The sequence below is a fragment of the Aspergillus alliaceus genome, assembly GCF_009176365.1.
Source record: "Aspergillus alliaceus strain CBS 536.65 unplaced genomic scaffold BDW43scaffold_125, whole genome shotgun sequence".
Taxonomy (NCBI): domain Eukaryota; kingdom Fungi; phylum Ascomycota; class Eurotiomycetes; order Eurotiales; family Aspergillaceae; genus Aspergillus; species Aspergillus alliaceus.
The window spans coordinates 1-20,877 of NW_022474808.1; the positions used below are offsets into that span (position 1 = coordinate 1).

The 20,877-nt window shown below is 46.9% G+C and overlaps 7 protein-coding genes across 7 annotated transcripts; 5 read left to right on the top strand and 2 right to left on the bottom strand.

Annotated features, from left to right (window-relative positions):
- Nucleotides 1–546: 546 nt before the first annotated feature.
- BDW43DRAFT_295542 (NAD(P)/FAD-dependent oxidoreductase) lies at nucleotides 547–1,934 on the bottom strand. Its single transcript, XM_032044073.1, has one exon. It carries the CDS (start codon nucleotides 1,767–1,769, stop codon nucleotides 672–674), a length of 1,098 nt encoding a protein of 365 aa, XP_031893688.1. The 5' UTR covers nucleotides 1,770–1,934; the 3' UTR covers nucleotides 547–671.
- Nucleotides 1,935–3,327: 1,393 nt separating this feature from the next.
- Nucleotides 3,328–7,415, top strand: BDW43DRAFT_295543 (U2 snRNP complex subunit HSH155). Its single transcript, XM_032044074.1, has 2 exons — nucleotides 3,328–3,480; nucleotides 3,529–7,415. The coding sequence occupies exons 1-2, from the start codon at nucleotides 3,471–3,473 to the stop codon at nucleotides 7,206–7,208; spliced, it is 3,690 nt and encodes a 1,229-aa protein (XP_031893689.1). The 5' UTR covers nucleotides 3,328–3,470; the 3' UTR covers nucleotides 7,209–7,415.
- A 179-nt stretch (nucleotides 7,416–7,594) lies between these two features.
- Nucleotides 7,595–9,573, top strand: BDW43DRAFT_318421 (uncharacterized protein; the record flags this gene model as incomplete). The annotated part of the gene is made up of 1 exon (XM_032048701.1): nucleotides 7,595–9,573. The coding sequence occupies one exon, from the start codon at nucleotides 7,595–7,597 to the stop codon at nucleotides 9,158–9,160; it is 1,566 nt and encodes a 521-aa protein (XP_031893690.1). The 3' UTR covers nucleotides 9,161–9,573.
- Nucleotides 9,574–10,424: 851 nt separating this feature from the next.
- BDW43DRAFT_295546 (uncharacterized protein) lies at nucleotides 10,425–10,837 on the bottom strand. Its single transcript, XM_032044075.1, has one exon. It carries the CDS (start codon nucleotides 10,764–10,766, stop codon nucleotides 10,602–10,604), a length of 165 nt encoding a protein of 54 aa, XP_031893691.1. The 5' UTR covers nucleotides 10,767–10,837; the 3' UTR covers nucleotides 10,425–10,601.
- A 3,210-nt stretch (nucleotides 10,838–14,047) lies between these two features.
- On the top strand, nucleotides 14,048–14,910 carry BDW43DRAFT_295547 (uncharacterized protein). Its single transcript, XM_032044076.1, has one exon. The coding sequence runs from the start codon at nucleotides 14,206–14,208 to the stop codon at nucleotides 14,428–14,430; it is 225 nt and encodes a 74-aa protein (XP_031893692.1). The 5' UTR covers nucleotides 14,048–14,205; the 3' UTR covers nucleotides 14,431–14,910.
- Nucleotides 14,911–15,208: 298 nt separating this feature from the next.
- On the top strand, nucleotides 15,209–16,054 carry BDW43DRAFT_295549 (uncharacterized protein; the record flags this gene model as incomplete). Its single annotated transcript, XM_032044077.1, has 1 exon — nucleotides 15,209–16,054. A coding segment is annotated over exon 1 (266 nt), but the record flags the coding sequence as incomplete, so codon positions are not given.
- A 244-nt stretch (nucleotides 16,055–16,298) lies between these two features.
- On the top strand, nucleotides 16,299–16,606 carry BDW43DRAFT_295550 (uncharacterized protein). The gene has a single exon (XM_032044078.1). It carries the CDS (start codon nucleotides 16,402–16,404, stop codon nucleotides 16,570–16,572), a length of 171 nt encoding a protein of 56 aa, XP_031893694.1. The 5' UTR covers nucleotides 16,299–16,401; the 3' UTR covers nucleotides 16,573–16,606.
- Nucleotides 16,607–20,877: the final 4,271 nt, after the last annotated feature.

Below are 20,877 nucleotides of genomic sequence, written 5' to 3' on the forward strand. Positions count from 1 at the left end.
ATGACTTTAAGCAGGCTAGAAAAGGCAAGAACAAACCCCCTAAATCTCTTATAGCTAAAGATCATGAAGATACTGGTCATTTAACTGCTGGTGTTGTTGAAGATGCCCCTACAATACAAAATCGTCGAGGACGGCAGATTCGGCTACCAAAGCGTTTTCGGGATAATTAAAAGTAATCTATAGCTTCTGATTAAGCTTAGCTTATATACTCCAAAATTTTTCTATATAATTCGAATTGTGTGTGGCTCTATGGCTTCATTTGTAATGTGGTTGCTGTGTGAGAAATCGTTCGTCAGGTGGGACCGTTCGTCAGGTGATCACCTACGGTACTTACTACGTTGGGGTCTAGCCGAATACTGTCTATGAATGTGTCTTTTCATATATCAGTTAATTATGAGTTACTAGTTGAAATGCTTGTATGAGTCTTTTTACAAGTTACTTTGTTCTTCAACGGTCAACACCCGTAAAGGAGGCCCTGCGCGGCTACCATCCCCAATCTTTAAATCCCCCCTACCATCGGGCAAGCGATATCTCCATTTCTGTCGGAGAATCTCTGGAGCGCAATTTTCATAGCGGTCGGCTATATACCGGCCAAGAACGGGTAGAAACTTAAATCCACTGTGATGTTCAAGTTAGCAACATGGCATAGGAAACCATGTATGCAATTATACTTACTGTCCAGCTCCCCCGATAGCAACAAAAAGCCCATCCATATTAGGATGATGATCGACCACAAAATCTCCCTCCGGGGTGTCTGTATACCAACACAAACGACGGTTCGACCAGGGACGATCGGCGAATTGCGGCATGAGTTGCCGGAGACCATCTCGCAAAGCTTTATCCGCCTCCTGAGGAAGGAACGATTTGTCGGCGTTGTTAGAATCTAGCTTAGGCGAGGACACGGTTCGATTTGTTGCACCGGATAGTATGGACGTTGCAAATCCATAGCTGTGCCGGGCAACTTTGAGGATGTTTGTTCCTGGTGTTGGGGGGAAGCAAAATATACCATTTGTTAGGTTGATCATCACGGGCGTTCTAGCGATGCTGTGGGCCTCCTCTGGGCTAAGTTGGATAAAGCCTACAGGTTGGCCGGATGCGGATGCCGTATGGGATACATCCAGAAGCAAATTCGACCATGCACCGGTACTAAGGATGACTTGGTTTGCAGGGAGAAAGTCCCCACTTGCCACCTCCACGCCAACAACACGAGATCCCTGTTTCCGTAGTGAGAGAACTGTTCCCTGTGGACCCGTCACGAAGGATACGCCCGCATGGCTACATTTATGACTTAGATGGCGAATACTACCCTCGGCATCTGCCCAGCCCCCTTCAGGATTATGATATGCCCGAAGACTGCTGAGGTCCGCTCCGAGATCCGGATACATACCCTTCAAGATATTTCCATCCTCGAACTCATCCAATGCTCGGCCTTGGGCATGAATGATTTCCAGTGTCTTTTCAACGTATGGATTTGACGCTGTCTCAGAGAGCATCACAAACCCTGTGTGGTAGTAGTTATCTTTGTACTCAGATTTCCATCCCTTGAGAGCTTCTTGGGCCATCTGGGAATACACCGGGTCGGCATATTCGGTTCGGATGATTCGAGAAATATCAACGCTACTACTATCGGGGACTGGAGGCGGATAACGATCGAGAACCGTAATGTTCTTGTAGCCACGAGAGCTTAGTTCGAGTGCGGTTGATAGGCCAAAGACGCCTGCGCCTATGATGAGGATAGGGTCAGACTTGGAGGGGGGTCTGTGTGCCATCTTGGCTTGATAAGGTATGTGTACGAACGTTGCAGTGTTAAAATGAAAACAATTGGAGCCCACTTATGGAAGAAAAGGCATCCGGGCATAAATATAATCCCAGAAGTCTTCAGATGATATGGGTTGAAATTGACCGCCATACATCAGTGACGGAACCGGGCCGCGTCCGTCCCCACTCGAAGGGCGTGATTTTAGTCACTACCCTAATCAGAAGGTACTATTTCAAGACATTATCAGATCATAGATGGGCTCATATCCTCTTTTTGTGGGTTACGAATGATTTGTGAAGCATTTCAAATCGTTTAGTATATGGACTCGTTCATCTTGGGTTTCGACCTACAATTTAATTTCGCGATAGGAACTATTAGCTCCGTTAACCTAAGTAATAGGACAGGACACTATTTGCAGGGTACCTTCCACCATTAACATACAATTTGGAATTTTTGCCAATGACTGCTTTTCTGTAACAATTATCTTACAGACGTAGTCTAATCTTAAGGGCCATGGGGGATCTCTTGGGTAGCGATATCACAAGTCTTCTCTATTTCTCCCTTGCTCCTGATAATTAACATCATACGATCCGATGGAGGACAAATAGTCAATGCCTTTTTTTATCAACTATAGTGGGCGATTTTGAAGCATTTTCTTATAGTATCACCTACGGTAGCCTTTTTCGCTCTTATATATTGCCATAGGCTCATGTCATGCGTGTGGTGCCTCATCACTATTGTGAACGCAAGTCAGGAGTCATAACAAAGGCGGACTCTATAAAAACAATCATTAGTAGACCAATCCCTAGGAGCTTCTTAGCCTCATAAGTAGGTTTTCAGATAGTTGTTACATCTTATTTCAACCCAGCCGCGTCTCATTTATATAAGAAGCCCCTTGCGCGATCCACTTTCGGCCTAGAAATCCACTATAGCCTCCTTAGAAATTCTGGTTATAGACTTCCATCAGCTCAGAATAATGCCTGAAATTCACAAAAGTGCCTTGTTATCGAGTGGCTAGAATCCAAGAAGTCTCCATTGGTAAGCATTTTCGCAGATGTTGCGAACTAATTGAAGGGGTATGCCCTGAGGATATTTATTCGTGTTTACACTAGTTCCCTACGAATGGAGATATATATACATACACACGGATCAGATCGGATGCCCTAGACTCCCATATACTTAAAGAAGACATTGTACGGCGCTCTAAAGAGTAAAACCATAGTCACTAATGTATCATAAAACCCTCGATAAGAGGAAGCATAGTGAATTACAGGAAGATATAGAGGAGGCTGATAGAGCCCCTAGGGACCATTTAGAGGCGGTGGCCTAAGCCACTGCCTAGGCACATGTGTCTGTCATAGCCAACGGCTCGACACAGACGTTAAACTTGATTAATAATAATAATAATACAGGAAGATATGTGAATCCTCTAAACGGGTTTAGCGCCATCTATACGGCCACGCTAGTCCACTTTCGCATTTAATATCAGGTGATCCCACTTAGTCAGCGGCAGTCCCGCCGCCGAAACGTCGAACTCGAACTCGACCTCGCGCTGAAGGTATTTTCATCGTCATAGGCATCAACACATTGCACCGTACATCATCCCCTCGAGCGCCGTGATCACAGGGTATGATCCGGATGTAGCTATTTTTGCCCATCCCTGGGATTATTTTTTCTCTATCTGATCTCTGATCGACCCTGTACTGTCACCATGTCTGACTGTATGTTTTCCCCCCATCGGTTCACCGCGTGGCTAACCACTTTTACAGCCGATTTCGAAGCCGTTCGGAGGCTCCAAGCTGAGCGGAATGCCGCTGCAGCTGGAAGTAAAGGTTCTAGGACCTTTGATCCGTCTAGCCAGCGCACTGACAACTCGACCAAGGCCTCCCTGAGTGAAACCTTCGACACCACCCTTTACGATCGCGAAGGCGCCGACAGGTATGCGGGCTACGACACTTCGATCGCCGTCAATGGCGATGACGAGGAGATGGAGGATGCGGAAGGTGGTCACCGTCTAGTGGGACAGTATACCGCAACCAAGAGTCAGATGGATGAATTCGCCCACGGTAATGGAGTGGAGGAAGAGGACATCCTTCTCGGTCGTGAGAAGGCGGCTAGAATCGCAGACCGCGAGACGGACTACCAAAAGCGCCGATTCAACCGTGGCCCTCTGACCCCCACCAGAGCGGATCCTTTCGCCGCAAATACTCATGCGAACGTTGAGGGAGAGGGTCAGACGTATCGTGAAGTCATGGCTCTGCGTGAGCTTGAAAAAGAAGAAGAGCGTGTTCAGAAGCTGATCTCAGAGAAGCAGGCCAGTGGCGAGAACGGTATCGCAGAACATGAGGCCACGTTGACGTTGGAGGACAAAGAAAACGCAGATGCTGGCTCGACCGTCTCCGTCGCTACGGGACGCAAGCGCAAGCAACGATGGGATGTGGGTTCTGAGTCGACTGAAGCAGCTCCTGAGGCTTCTCAGCCCCAGGAGGCAAAGAGCAAGAAATCGCGCTGGGATCAAACACCCGCGCCGGGTGCCACCGATGAAGCACCTAAACGTCGGTCGCGGTGGGATCAGGCACCAGCTATCGCGGCCGCCACCCCTGTTGGCAACCAGGGCCTCGCAACCCCCATGCATCCTTCACAAGTAGGTGCGCCAATGATGCCGACCAGTTTTGGAACTGATATCTCCGCCCGCAATGCCCCCTTCTCGGATGAGGAACTTGATATGATGCTCCCGGGCGAGGCCGATGGCTACAAGATCCTTGATCCTCCTCCAGGATACGCTCCGATCCGGAACCCTGCAAGGAAACTTATGTCGACCCCAGCTCCCATGGCCAGCGCAACTGGTGTTGGAGGCTTCATGATGCAAGAACCCGAAAGCGCCCGTGCCTTAGGCAAGCAGCTCCCAACAGAAATTCCAGGAGTCGGAGATCTTCAGTTCTTCAAGCCCGAGGATATGGCATATTTCGGAAAGCTTATGGAAGGCGGAGATGAGAGTGTGATGTCTGTGGACGAACTGAAGGAGCGGAAGATTATGAGGCTGCTGTTGAAGGTCAAGAACGGTACACCACCGATGAGGAAAACTGCCCTGCGTCAACTCACAGACAACGCGCGCCAGTTCGGGGCCGGCCCCTTGTTTAATCAGATCCTTCCGTTGCTCATGGAGAAGTCACTTGAGGACCAAGAGCGCCACTTGTTGGTGAAGGTTATCGATCGTGTTCTCTATAAGCTGGACGATCTTGTCCGTCCCTACGTGCATAAGATTCTCGTCGTCATTGAACCTTTACTCATTGACCAGGATTATTATGCCCGCGTTGAGGGTAGGGAGATCATTTCTAATCTTGCTAAGGCTGCCGGTCTTGCTACCATGATTAGTACGATGCGTCCCGATATCGATCATGTTGATGAATATGTCAGAAACACAACGGCACGAGCCTTCGCTGTGGTCGCTTCAGCGCTTGGTATCCCCGCTCTACTTCCATTCCTGCGTGCTGTGTGTCGCAGTAAGAAATCTTGGCAAGCAAGACACACTGGGGTCAAGATTGTCCAGCAAATCCCTATCCTCATGGGCTGTGCCATCCTTCCTCATCTGAAGGGTCTCGTGGATTGTATTGCCGACAATCTCAGCGATGAACAAGCGAAGGTCAGAACGGTCACTGCATTAGCAGTAGCGGCCTTGGCCGAGGCCGCTAACCCTTACGGTATCGAAAGTTTCGATGAGATTCTCAATCCTCTCTGGACGGGAGCAAGGAAGCAGCGTGGCAAAGGTCTGGCTGCCTTCCTTAAAGCTGTCGGATATATCATTCCTCTCATGGACGAGGAGTATGCCAATTACTATACTAGTCAAATCATGGAGATCCTGCTGCGCGAGTTCTCCTCTCCGGATGAGGAGATGAAGAAGGTTGTCCTCAAAGTGGTGTCTCAGTGTGCCAGCACTGATGGTGTGACAGCCAGCTATCTGAAAGAGCACGTTTTGACCGACTTCTTTAAGAGCTTCTGGGTAAGGCGTATGGCACTCGACAGGAGGAACTACCGCCAAGTTGTTGATACTACCGTCGATCTGGGCCAAAAGGTTGGTGTGGGTGAGATCCTCGAGCGCGTCGTCAACAATCTGAAGGATGAGAGCGAACCTTACCGGAAGATGACGGTGGAAACTGTAGAGAAACTTATTGCATCCCTGGGAGCCGCAGATATCTCCGAGAGGTTGGAAGAGAGGCTCATTGATGGTGTACTCTATGCCTTCCAGGAGCAGAGCATCGAGGATATCGTAATCTTGAACGGATTTGGAACTGTGGTTAATGCGCTTGGTACTCGTTGCAAGCCGTATCTGCCACAGATCGTCAGTACCATTCTTTGGAGGCTGAACAACAAGTCAGCCACCGTCCGTCAGCAAGCTGCAGACCTCATCTCACGCATTGCAATGGTTATGAAGCAGTGCGGCGAGGATGCACTGATGGGTAAACTCGGTATTGTGCTCTACGAGTATCTGGGCGAAGAGTACCCTGAAGTCCTTGGTTCGATTCTGGGCGCTCTACGTTCCATCGTCACCGTGGTCGGTATCAACCAGATGCAACCGCCTATTAGAGACCTCCTTCCTCGTCTTACACCCATTCTGCGGAACCGACATGAAAAGGTGCAGGAAAACACCATCGATCTTGTTGGTCGTATTGCAGACCGTGGTCCCGAGTCTGTCAATGCTCGCGAGTGGATGCGTATTTGCTTCGAGCTGCTTGACATGTTGAAAGCACACAAGAAGGGCATCCGTCGTGCAGCAAACAACACTTTCGGCTTCATCGCCAAGGCAATTGGCCCTCAGGATGTTCTGGCAACTTTGCTTAACAACTTACGTGTGCAGGAACGTCAGTCTCGTGTTTGTACTGCTGTTGCCATTGGTATCGTGGCTGAAACCTGCGCACCATTTACTGTCCTTCCAGCTCTGATGAATGAATACCGGGTACCGGAATTGAACGTTCAAAACGGTGTGTTGAAGGCAATGTCGTTCTTGTTCGAGTACATTGGTGAGATGGCCAAGGATTACGTCTATGCTGTTACGCCCCTTCTTGAGGATGCCCTCATCGATAGAGATCAGGTGCATCGCCAGACCGCCGCCAGCGTTGTGAAGCACATTGCTTTAGGGGTGGTCGGTCTCGGGTGTGAGGATGCAATGGTTCATCTTCTCAATTTGGTATTCCCTAATATCTTCGAAACAAGTCCTCACGTTATTGACCGTGTCATCGAAGCCATTGATGCCATTCGAATGGCCGTTGGCACGGGAGTTGTCATGAACTACGTCTGGGCAGGCCTGTTCCACCCTGCCCGTAAAGTCCGCACGCCATACTGGCGGCTTTACAACGATGCTTATGTGCAAAGCGCGGATGCAATGATTCCATATTATCCTACAATGGAAGAGGATGGCGTGGAGAGGCCTGAATTGTCCATAATAGTTTAACAAAAGCGACTTGCTTTTTCATGTATTCATCCACCTTTTTTAAGTGTTCAATGCTTTTTCGCTGGCATTATGGGACCTGTTTAATCGCGCATGGTGTTCTTGATGGTGGGATTGGCGTGTATTTATTCTCCTGGAGCCAAATATCAGATATAGGAAATGACATTGCGTGTTTTCTGCCAGTCACCGAGCTCATCGGCACTTTAGGGTAAATCATACTAATGGTCGGACATCCGATGCCATTTCTTGCTCCCCCGCATTTCAAGGTGGGTGCTCGGCAGAGCTCCGCGGCGACGAGTCATGTCAACTACTCGGCTATATATATCAAAGGTAGTGAGAAGCTTGCGGAAGACATCTATTGTGAACTCACTGAAATTTCTTCCGCAACGATGACTCTCCCCTCACACTGCGGCGTCCTTGTTATCGGTGGCGGCAATGCTGGCTTCTGCGCCGCTATATCAGCAGCTCAATCCGGCGCCCAGAGGGTGGTTGTCATTGATAAATGTCCAGAAGAATGGGTCGGTGGGAACTCCTACTTCACTGCGGGAGGATTCCGGACTACCCATGGCGGACTGGAGGATCTCCTCCCCATTGTGAATAATGTGGTTCCGACTACAGCGCACAAGATTGATATGAGCCCTTACACGACGGCGGACTTCACCAATGATATGGAGCGTGTGGCCGGAAAAAGGACTGGCCGTGAGCTCTGCCGTGTTCTCGTGAATGATTCAAATGCGACAATCAAGTGGCTTGCGGAGAATGGCGTCCGGTTCCAGCTTTCCTTCAATCGACAAGCGTATGAGGTCAACGGCCGAATCAAGTTCTGGGGAGGCTTGGCCCTCAAAACTCAGGATGGAGGCAAAGGGCTTGTGCAAGACCATCTCCAGGCGTCCCGGAGTCTGGGTATCGATGTATTCTTTTCGACGGCTGCCGAGAAGCTCATCACTGATCCAGTAACCCGGGCTGTAACGTCGGTTGTGGTTGTGCATCGTGGTCGAACGAAGGAAATCCAGACGAACGCCGTTGTACTCGCCGCGGGGGGCTTCGAGGCCAATCCTCGCATGCGCGCACAGTTTCTCGGACCACATTGGGATGCGGCTTTGGTCCGGGGCACCCCGTATAATCTGGGTGACTGTCTCGAGATTGCCATTCGCGATGTGTCAGCCAAATTAGTTGGCAACTGGTCCGGCTGTCATTGTGTGGCGTGGGATGCAGATGCGCCGGCCAATACAGGCGATCGCGAGATCTCCAATGAGTTTACCAAGTCCGGGTACCCCTTAGGGATCATGGTCAATCAACAAGGCTCACGGTTTGTCGACGAAGGCTCGGATCTACGCAATTATACGTATGCCAAGATCGGACGGCAGATCCTGCATCAACCCGGTCATGTTGCGTTCCAAATCTGGGACTCCCGAACGGTCTCCTGGCTACGGAAGGAAGAATATCGACCAGAGGTGGTTCAGCACATAACGGCGTCGTCGATTTCAAAGCTGGCTGAGAAATGCGCGGTGGAACACGGTCTGGAAGACAAGCATCGGTTTGAAAGGACGATCCACGGATACAACAACGCTGTCTATGAAAGTCAACGACGGAACCCGGACCGACAGTGGGATCCAGCCGTGAAGGACGGCCTTTCAACTCAATCTGAGGCATGTTCGCTTGAAATTCCCAAGTCCAATTGGGCACTGCCTATCGATCAGCCTCCGTTCCTAGCAGTTAAGGTCAGCGCGGGTATCACCTTCACATTTGGCGGTTTGGCCATCAATCCGGAGACAGCTGCTGTCGTCTCGTCCAGGACAGACCGAGAAATCCCCGGGCTGTACTGCGCTGGGGAGATGGTTGGGGGGCTCTTCTACGACAATTACCCTGGAGGTAGTGGGTTGACGTCCGGGGCAGTCTTTGGACGAAGGGCAGGACGAGCTGCAGCGAGGGCTTCTGCAGAGGCTGCACGATGATATTCTTCCATGCAGAGACAGGGATATCGGTCGATTGATGTCAGATGCTACACTTAACCGGTTCTCTCTCGGTACTACGTGGTACTACCATCCGTACTACCATGATATTAGACTTGGTAAACGGTGCAGGTTAATCTAAGGCCTACCGTTTAATGAAGTAAGCAACCCTTCTACGGGTATGTCTCACCGCAGCCGTTTTTAGATATTCTAAAAACTTATTTTTGTGTCGGTCTTATTGATGAGGCATACGTATGGGTCTCAGATTGATCAGGATATATATCTGGCGAGCAATATACTGTTCCGCGTCCAGACCGGGTAAATATCGGATCACACTGCAGGGTCGAGTGTGGTTCAATTTCTAGGGTAATTACCGCACACGGGAAGTATATCAGTATGTTTGGCACTGATCTGATATATGGTCTACGGATATTCTCTCGCAATTTTGCTGTATAGTGTACGTATAAGTGTGAGAGGGAAGTTAGAGATGCTTACATAATCCGTAGGGCAACAATCGACATTATATAGAAATAGAGATGTATAGTATGCCAGTATAGAATGGATGTATGATATGCCGTCGTTGTACCACCTGCAAACTCAATCCAGTCTCATTGTAACCCTCCCTGACCTCGGAACAAGAAATAAGCATCCATCCCAGAAAAATCACTAAAAACGACAACCAAAGCGAGAGGATGATTTGCCACATGCTGGCGATGCCAAGCATTCGCCCTGCAGGCGTCGAGGATTGTGCCGCGTAAGCCTTCTCCATCGCCGATGTCATGTGCGGGCTTGGCGGCAGGGATCTGTGGGGGAACCCCAGCCAATCCCGTGACGGCCCAACATTCCTTCTCAACCGGCTGGTCATTCGTCTCTCTTGTATACTTAAGTATCAGGTAGGTTGTCCCTCCGGCCTTCTGACTGGTTCGGAGAGGTCCTGGTCAACTTGTAGGACCGGACCCTGGATGAGGAATCAGAATGTCTTGTGAGGTATTTTTATTTTATTTTGTTTTATTTAAATCCGTCCCATTCTATTTTATTTTATTTAGAAATCTTCTTAGATTAAAATCAGAAGTGGGTTGTTGTTTGAGGTGGTTTGTAGATACTAGTTACCTAGTTTGGTGTTGCACTTGGTTGAATGAGGGTTAGTAAGGGTCCTCCATGGACGCTCGAGCGTCAACTCACTAAATTGAGGGTTGCACTTGTTTTCCCTTCTTTCTCTTTGTAAATTTTTATTATCATAATTTATTTATTTTATTTATAATTTTTTTTTTCTTTTTGGAATTGGAATTGGAATTGGAATTGGAATTTTCGGATTGAGGCTAGGAAAGTCTGGGAAAGTGGACTCTGACTGGCTCGGAAGAGTTCATGAAGCTGGACGAACGACTCTTCTATACTGATCGGACTATAGGTATTCGATATCCTTTCGATTGGGGGCGACATTGGATCAATCAGATAAAACCAAATGAGTAGAAACAATCATATCAAATAACCCTCCGGCACAGAACGAGAACACCCAATTACCGATACATCTATCATTATCTACAATGCAGATAATACCCCTGCATCCTTCTCCCTTTTTTTTTTCCCACCTTACCTGACCTCCGGACATGCACCACCCCCTGTCTGTCCCTTGATAGGGTCAAATCTCATGGAAATTATTTCCTTCATGTGGGTTTTTTCCTTCTTCTCAATTTCCCTGTTTCTAGTCGTCAGGGGAGGGTCGGGAACTCCGAACAGGAAATAAAAGGGTATACTCCATAGACGAACCTCTTTTCTTATCCCGTCTTTGGCAATTACGACAGCAACTAGAAATTAGTTGTAGTAGTAGCAGTTTAAAATAGAATAAGTCGTCAACGTCCAACCGATGATGAATATCCCCGTGGCACTCGTCATCGTTCAACGACGTGGAGTTGGGAGTTAGAGAGAGTAGGCACGGAGAGTATACAGTACCTGCATTGCCCCTCGGTTCATGTGAGAGATCAGGTACCGAATGTCACTTTGCGCGTTCAGGCAATTCGTATCTGCAATTTATCCAGCTTAGCTTCGTATCTAGATACTCCAAACCGCATAGCATCATTCCTTGAACACTATATTTTTTTCCCGTCTCCAGTATATCGACCCATCCGGAAGGATCATCTCTACAACGTGAAATTCTCCATAAGATCCATAAGATACTCAGGCACATTGCCACCAATTTCTATTCTCGTCCATGTCAACTTACCCAGCTGCCCCTTCGAGTTAGTGCTAGATGCAGGGACTGCCATCCTTACTACCTTGCAGTCGTAAGCTCAACGCTTTGATCAATGCCTGCCTCGATCATTTGCATGTCAGGGTGTGCCATCCAAAGGGAGGCGGACGAGGGAAAACTAAACTAAACTGCAAGGTGATACCACTCTACGCAATCACTCAATCTATTCCAACGAGTAGATTCACACGTTTAGGAATCCTGTATGTGGGTTTCAGTTTAGGTGTGGTTTCATGCTGAAATCCTCTCCCACTTCTCTCTTTCCTCCTCCCCCCCTCCCTTACCTTGAAGGGCCACACAGCACATGCCGCCCAGGGATTGCATGTCCGTCGCCGCCATTGACATACGCCAAGCCCGCGGGGCTCCACTTTCTGCACACTAGATGTTGTTTTCCCGTTGGGGATCACGCCCAAGGCTGCTGCCAGGTGAAGCTTGTTCAAGGGTCCTGGGTTATACAATGACTCGTTGTTGAACAAGAAAGGCGTGAGTTTTGGTCGAGGGTAGGTTACGAGATGTTAAAGCCCGAGATCTCGAATCTATAGTGTGGGGTGTTTGTTATCAAACTGAATACCTCCATCAACCAGCCGCAAGGGAAAGCACACAAAACACAAAACACAAAACATAAGATAATAATAATAAAAATAAATAAAAATTCATTTCTGAAGAATAGAAAACAGGGATGCCCCTGAGACCTACGTAATGCTACTTTATCCATCGGAACCATAGAGAATAACAATAGGGGACCAACAAGGATAATAATATCATGTCGTTCTATGACAATCGGAATCCTTGCTAACGTCTCCCCCCCTTCTTCCCATGGCAGCCCAATCTGACGGTTAGGACCAAGTGATATCATGCGCGATATCAACTCCAGTTAGAGTGCTGTTCTTGAAAGAGGGTAGTCTGGTTGACCAGCGCGTTTCATCTGACTACTAGCCGCAACCCTGAGTGGCAGTGTTGTGGAGCCCAAGCCAGGATCGCACGCAGGGATTCAGGGTAACGGGCTGCGGGGGAGCGTGCTTTGGGACTCATTTAACGAGTCAGAAGAAGTTGATATTTGTTCATCTAGTCATTTTGGTTTATTTGGGAGGGTGGGCAAGGTGGATTAGAGATGGCCTGAATTTCCAACACCATCCCAGGACCTAAAAAGATCTAACCAAACCCATTTTCTCCAAAAGTAAAGGGAAAAAGTAAAAACATCCAAACCAAGCCTAAAGAAGGAAAGCTTCCTCCAAAATGGGGAAAGCTCCGTGAGATGTGCACGCGTCAGCTCCTGTGGGTCGGACCCCTCTGATTGGGTTATCTGTTTGAGCCAAGCTCGGCTATCGACTATCTGCCGTCCTTGGGGGCATGTGGCTGCATCACCTTTGTCTTTCCTTAAAAATGAATCCATGCCTCGCACCAATGGAAACTTTTTCTCTTTGGCAGTGCTCCACACCCGCACTCTGCCTCTTTGGGCCATAGTAATTCCCCTTCCAGGATGGTGCTAACCATTGGGGATCGGATACTGCATTGATTTGGCTAGTTTACTTCTTCCTAGCTTACTTGCACTTAGCATCCTCTTTAGAGAAGCTTTAGCTTGATACTTATCTTGTTCACCTACTAAAGTGGACTAGTATCTACCGAGTAAGTAAGTTGGTCATCGGGAATAGGGACCAATTGGGAGACATCAATTTCCCCTAGCGGAATGCGCGTAGGCATCCCCTACCCTTTTGGGACGTACCGACCTTTTTTTTTCTCTTTGACTTCTTCAAGATGGTCAGAATTTTGGAGGGAAACACACCCACGCGGGAGCGACCCAGATTGTAGGTTACAATATGCAATTTCCCCCCCGGGTCTCTGGACACTACGAACAGGTTGGTCCATTGGATGGGGCTTTTATTTCTCTTTTGTTTTTTTCCCCCTCTCATGGTTTATACAGTGTCTATTAGCTTGGCACGTCGACTGGTTTCGTTCTCCGGCCTTTCGGGGACCTGACTTCGCGCGGGTCGTGATCCGTACCCCGTCGAACTCCAAGATACTAGGTTTCCCAGTCCATGGAACGCATTAATTCTGGAATCAAGGTACGATACGATTAGTAAGTAGTACCTGGACTTTCTTGTTTGTTCCAATGTACCAGTCTGCAAATCATTCACCCACATACATATCATACAAATCGTACACGACATACATATACCACAGCCTATTATGTCCAGGGTATCTAAACAATGTATTATAACTTCCCACCCCCTTACTACCTAGGTAGTATGTACCCTAAGTTCTCACGTACCGAAATCACGAACGCCAATCATGATGATCTGCCGAATGGATCTGCCAAGATGGACCCCGTGCAGATGACAGATGTTTAAGATTTTTTAATTTCCAGCCTGTTTTATTTAACCACGCAAATTAAAGTATCGGGGATCATCTGTTCCTGAAGACCTCGATCTCGTCCTTAGGCTTTCTGGAATGAAAATTGCCGATGGGCTGGGTTTATCTGCCGAGATTTTTGTATTTTTTTGTGTCCTTTTACTTTCGTTAGGTTCGTGTTGGATGTATGGAGTATGTGGTACGTACTTGAGAGTGTTGGTTATGTATTGTGGACTCAGCTGTTTGCTCAAAAGGTCTTTAACAAGACGGAATATATATCCACCAAGTTTCTTCTCCGTACTCTAGAGGGAGTAGTCACACGGGCAAATACGGAATGAGGAAAGCAGTGCTTACTCGGAGCACGGAGTCCTAGGTCTACGAAAGTACTATCCAGCAAGACCAAAGGGAAGCGAAATTAACTGACCTAAATATAACAACGACCGCTGTCAACGAGATGATGATAGTTCAGCTAAGTCAGTCAGTGCTCTTGCACACTCCATCCATAGTTCACTCACTCAACACCTCAAGCTGTAGCAAAAAAGCCCGCATAGACCACCAAAAAACTACAATACCTACTCCATCGCGACCCATCCACTCGCCCCCCATCCACAAGAGCAACACCAAAAAAAAAGTATCAAAGGCCAAACATAGGGTTCCGGCAACACCAAAATACCAATAACATCAACTAATCAAGCATTGAGGCACAAGCCACGCCCCCATCCCCCCCATCCTATCCCGCACCGAACTGAACTTTGAAGGGTCAGTACTGATCCAAAGCGGCAAGCATTGCGGATAGTGAAAAGTAAAAGCAACTCGATACGAGTTGGACCTTTCTTTTCCGACGAATGAGCCCCCCCACCGGGTTACTGAATCGGGGACCCCCGCAGCGAAAAAGGGAATAGTGGTGGATTTTGCAAAAAAAGAGGGTGGGGTCGTGATTCGCTAGGGGAGGCGTTACGCGTTTTTGATGTGCCGCGTCAAGGGGGGCACTTTAGATTCACCTGCCAAGATAGGCTTAGGTGGGTTGTTAATGTTATCCCTGGTCGAAGTGGAGCCCGGGAAGGGAAAAGTTTAAGGGCCCATGAACGGCATCCTTTTTGCCCCAAGGGCTAGCTAGGCTGTTTTGGGGAGGGTCTAAGGACTGAGTGAGTTTTTGGTAGGTGAGACTAGTACTAGTAGTAAAGGGGGAGAAGAGACTTGGAGGCCATGAGTGGGAGGGAGGATGACAGGAAAAGCGGTGAAAGTTGAATTGAATGGCTGACGCTCCAAAATTTTGGCTTTGCAAACAAGTCCCAAAGCGGGTCCTAGGCGGTCAAAAGAGGGCAAATCAGCAGAAATCAATCTGAATCTGTCACCAAATACTATGGTTAAAAGTCAGAACTCTGAATCATATTAGATGTGGTTTTTATGGACCCTTTTTTTTTTTTTTTTTTTTTTTTTTTGAATTGTAGTACTTACATGGTATCTGGGTTAGGATAATGGTACTTGCTCTTCTCCTTGTAATCTCCATCAATTTTTTAAAAATGAAAACATCCACCTTCCATGAGTTACTAACCATGCTTTTTCCCGCGGGTTTACGCAATACATCTCCGCTTGGACCTCTTCTCATCGCGGAATTCCCTGCGACTTCGGGACTCCTATTCTGGCCATCTCCGTTCCTGGTCATCGATCATGGCTGCTGTGGAGCTGGCTACTTTAGCCACGAGATTCAAGAAAAAAATTTTTTCTCAAAAAAAAAAATTAAACTGCACTAAAATAAACCAATGCCATCATATGGCAGGTATCCCGCATGCTAAGATTTTCTGGGAGAAATGTGGATATTTGCCTTCCAAAATGGGATATCCATTGCCAAGGGACATACACGCAAACTCCCCTGGATATCGATTATATTTAGAATCACATCGTTTCGTTTTGGTGGTTATCATTCTCGATCAAGGTAAGTGTTCTGACCATCATAATAACAATGGGTTCGTGGGTGCGGCTCATAGCCTACTATCCTCGTAACGGTTTTCTTTACTATGGGGTGCAATATCTGAAGGATCCAGGCGATATGCGATAGTGGTGGCTCTTTGACTTTGGAAGGTATATCGGCATACAACTGGGAGGTTAGGGGTGTGGCTTCGGATACAGATCCAGCCTCTCACACCCGAAGTATGTCCTGGATAGGGTCAGTTAATTGAAGCTACAGGGGTACAGTCTGCAGACGGGGGTTAGCAGTGTGATCTATCCTAGTTTCTTCCTTCTCCCTCAAACTACTGGAATCTAGTCCAATAGATTGCACTGTGGCTATTATAAAAAAAAAATTTACGGAGTCCTCGAGGATGAGATCTTACTCCCCAACCCGTTCATCTCCAATCATTTGCATCGTATGTACAATAAACCAAAACACCATAGAGGGGCCAATGGACACTGCAGCGTTCCAATGATTTTCGCTTTTTAATTTAAAGTAGCTGAGGTTCCTCATAACCTTACTGGACTAGCGCCCACTACATTATACACTTACCCTCACTACGCAACTAGCCAGCACACTGAAGAAAATCGAGATGAAAATCCTCAAGCTTGACTCCACGCTAACAGTTACCACTGAATCATTGCACGATCTAACTATACGTTTGTCCTCCTTCCTCACAACATAGGCTAACCTCCTCACATGGCGTACCTCGTGCCAGCCGTGTGGACTTTATTGACCCACGTTTGCTGTGCCTCTGGAAATCCCCAATTGATCCGCCGTTACCATTGGATGGAAGGATTGCTTTCTGTGGATAGGTTCCCCCTATTGTTTGGAGGATTTTTGCCTTTCTTTTTTTTTCTTTTTCTTTGATCAAGGATCGACCTCAATTTGTGATCTTTATTCCCACTACAGACTATAGACTACCTACCATACATACTGAACTACTACCTACTAGTACTGTGTTAGGTACGTACATAGATTAACTACTCCGGACCCCTCCGATCACCGGTCGCGGAGAACATCTCCAGCCTATGGAGAACCGACCCATGCACCCTGTCCTATAGATTAATGCAGCGATGGACTGAGCGACAGGGGAAAAAAAGCCAGGAAAAAAAAGAAAACGAAAAAGCGGATCCATGCATCGACACTGATCCGTTTTCTTTCGCTTGGAGAGGAAACTTTAACTAAGCTAGTCGATGAGTTGTGCCTATCAGATTGGACGTGGATGAGCGCCCCAGCCGAGCGGTTGCAGATGTCAATTATTAATTTATTTCCTCTTTCCTTTCTTTTTTTCTCCCTTTCTTTTGTCTTACCCACTTGACATGTTTCTTGTAACTGGAGGTTTCCTTGGGAAGAGTTGTAAATTTTTGATGCTGCGTTAATGGGAGGGATTTTTCTTGGGTGTTCATATATTTGATAGGTAGAGAGGTACTATTGATTTGGAGTAATAGTGTTTTTGGAATTTATATTAATTGGTTGATTTTTTCTTTTCTTTTCTTTTCTCTTTTTTATGTTTTCTGTTTTCCGTTTTCCAATGGCTCGAGTCATATGGTATTGAGAGAGGTCCAAGGTTGTGGCGAAAAGGTTCTGTTTCGTAAAGCGGGAAACTATGGAAATCCCCCCGCGCTTATCGGAGTTGCGCCGAAATCTCGAAAGACCTAAAAAAACAAAAACATAAACTACAAGCAATGGATTATTTCCCGATGGATCTTCAAGATAGCATTTGGGGGTTGCAGTAGCTGCAGATTTTTCTAGAGCTATGCCTTATGATTGTCAATGATTTTCTGTGCTTCTAGATCTTCTTTCGCGGGTTGGGGCTATCTGATGGATTGTGGAAGAAAGGTGAAGACTTATGGTTTATCTCGGATTCTTTTCCAGTCCATATGGAAACATTATACCGTCCGGCAATCTATGATTGAATTTACTTTTGATCGCAGCCACTGTGACAGGGGGTTCCACGGTCGAGCCCCAGGTATTCCTCGGGTTGCCAAAATGCCTACGCTTTGATAACACGGGCCTGAATGTTTTTCTCCTGCGAGATGTAGGGGCTTTGTCCTATTTCGCACAATGTCATCGTTTAGACAATTGTCGTGGAGTAATCTTCATTTTCTCATTAGTATAATTGCTAGAGGTGTAGGGCCATTAGCGAACGACTAACCTCCCCACACCGACGTCAGAGCGGCATAGGAAAACCCACTAGTAACATGATAGGACATATCACACGCAAGTTGACATCCGCTTTGAACCTCCCCTTCTGTCCAGAAAGAAGCATAGTGGTGTGGACTTGCAGGGCTAAGAAGAATGGTATCATCGGTGGCTGTTCTCCTCTTCCATCACTGTACGTAAGGATGGTTGGGTTGGGATATATTCTGTACGTAGTATGTATGTATGTATGTATGTGTATGTACAATGACGCGCCTAAGGTCGCCTACCTCGGGAATTTCACCACGATCTCATCCCGTACATTGGGAAATGACGATATTGGAGAACACGCGAGAGAGCATGATCTCTGCAGAAGAAAAGTATCGGGTGTAACTCGTGTCGTCATTGTGCAGGGGAAATTTTTTCAATATTATCTATCTATCTGTGAGAATTTATAATTTTGTTTTAATTATTTTTTATATTTTTCGCACTTCGTTGTTTACCCCTCCCCTCTTTCTTTACTATCACTCAACGCTTGTACATATGGAGTATATTCCGAATGGATGATTCATGTATTCAAACAGAGTTCATGTGTGTGTCCGTGTCCGACGACCACATCACCTCCGAGATCCAACGTAGACACGGATGTTACTCCAACCGACTCATGAGTAGGTCACAGTAAAAAAGACTACTACCATATTCGACTTAATTCATCGTGTGCATACTCCCCTCAGTTTAACCCCCCGCCCCCTCGATACAGCTTCGGGAGTCATAGAAGCAAGGTTTACACCTTTCTATAGGCGCATGCTGCCAAAAAGAATGGAGTACGCGGCCGGCATTCGCAGAATGAACTGTAGAGGTAGAGATGTCTGTGAGAGGGGGAGAAGAATGGGAATGTATGTCCAAGCTCCTAACAGTTATGCAGCTCTCTACTAAGTATCTGTATGCACGTGCTCCATACCGAAGGACATGCCACTACAGGATCTCGCAGAGTAGCCTCAGTAACTCAAAGATACCAGCAAGGTGGATGAACATAGTTTTGAGTAATATACCAGTATTACCGCCGTCCTGCAGCCAGCAGCACACATGCACTGTAGGTTGCCAGGAGGGCCAAGTCATCAACCATCCCATCCTCCCCGACGAAACAGGCCAATCGTTGGGCGGGAGGACTCGGAACTGGAGTTCTTGGCCTTCAACTTGATTGTGTGATGGTCTGCTGAGGAATGCGGGCACTGGGATCTTTAGCACTGTTTGGAGATGTATTTTGTTATTTTCCTTTGCTTATGTGATATTTGAACTATTCTTTAATAGTAAAGATGGGATATTTGAGTCTACTATTCTTCCTTGATGCTGATTATTGTAATATCAGTAGAATGTTGGAGTACATATGGATTCATGACAATACAGTATGAGTGGGTACTGTTTTCTTGGGAATGGATGGGAAGAGGGAAAAATTTCTCAAAAGGAAAAAGGGACCGATTTTAATCAATCAGAGTCGAGGAAGTGGAGTGCCTAAGGGGTCCACCGTCACCACTACCACTACTTTTCTCACTGGGAGCTTTTTTATCTCCAGTCGGCCAGCGAGGAAGTCTCCCCCACGGAACGGGTATACCCTTTGACGCATCTTTTGTGATCTCCCTCTTCCCCGCTACCTTGAAACACACCCAACTCTCAAGGGCTCACGGCGAACCTTGGTCGCTGCATCTAAGCTCAGGTCTTGGCGTTGCCTACCCAGTGGATTTCTTTTCTTTCCCTTTACCCTTTTCCTTTTTTTTTTTTGACCCTTTCTGAGTCTCTCTCTGGCCACGCTTTCCTCCTTTAGTGCTGGTTGCCCCCTCTAGACACACTACTTGCTAGAGACACGGCACAACACTCCAGTCTCCCCCGCTCCCCCTTTACACTCAACATTCAACATTGGCTGTGAGGGAGGGAGCTTCTTCCTTCGTGCTAGACTCTTCGACCTCTCTTGCATTCAGCCTACCGCCCCTGATGATTATTCGCGCACACACACACACGCATCAGAGAGAGAACGGGAGGGAAAAAAAGCATGGAAGTACTATGTGACATACGGTGTACGTATGCGTGTAGGGACTCCATACCTATCCTCCTAAGAGGGTATCTGTAGTTTTAGCCAAAAAGGTTTTCTTCATTTTTATTTTACTTTATTTGAATTTCCTTCTCCGTACTCTTCTCTACTCTGTCTCTCTTTTGCGCGGAAAACCCACATCTGTCCCTCTCTCTATTTCTCCCCTCCTCCTTTTTAATCATTTTTTTTTGTTTAAATTTTTGTGCTTACTCCATAGTAAACTTGAATTTCGATTCTATTTTATCTAATTGATTTGATTCGATCCCGTCCCTTCGTTCCTTTTTCTGGTTCCCGTCCTGTATGGCTGACCAAACATCACCGATACATTTCGTTTTCATTTAGTTAGGGATGATGTTATTACAGCTGACGCACAGCCTATAGAAAGGCATAGTATAGTCTTCTTTCCCGATGCCGGAGTTTCAGATGTCTTCCTTTCCCCCCAATAACCCTGGGCCTCTCTCCCCTGCTTCCGTATTTGATTAAGAGGAGTCTTGGGGGGTTGGGGCTTGGCTTTCCTCAGTAGTTAATTTATCGCGATTTGTCATGAATCTTAGTCTGGAAGGGTTTCTGAAACAGATGACTCTTAAGTCTAAAATCTGTTTAATCTTAAAATTGAATGATTAGAATGGATCATAAAACGCTATTGCAATGGATATTATATTATGAGGCGTGTGGTTTGAATGCGTGATGGATATTTCAAGGAGTAAAAATAGAAAATAAGCAATGGGAGTTAATTTCCCGTAGGGTTCTTTTCCCCCTCTGGGTTGGATTTATTGTATGGGTTTTCAATGAGGGCTTTTCTTTCTTTTCCTGCTCTCGCATTTTCTATGGCTATGTACTTTGGATTGTGAGGTTTTGGGTATTTACTGGATGATGTAGAATAAGGATCAAAAAGTAATGAACAATAATAAATTATTTAGTGAATAATGAAAGAGAAAAAAAAAAAA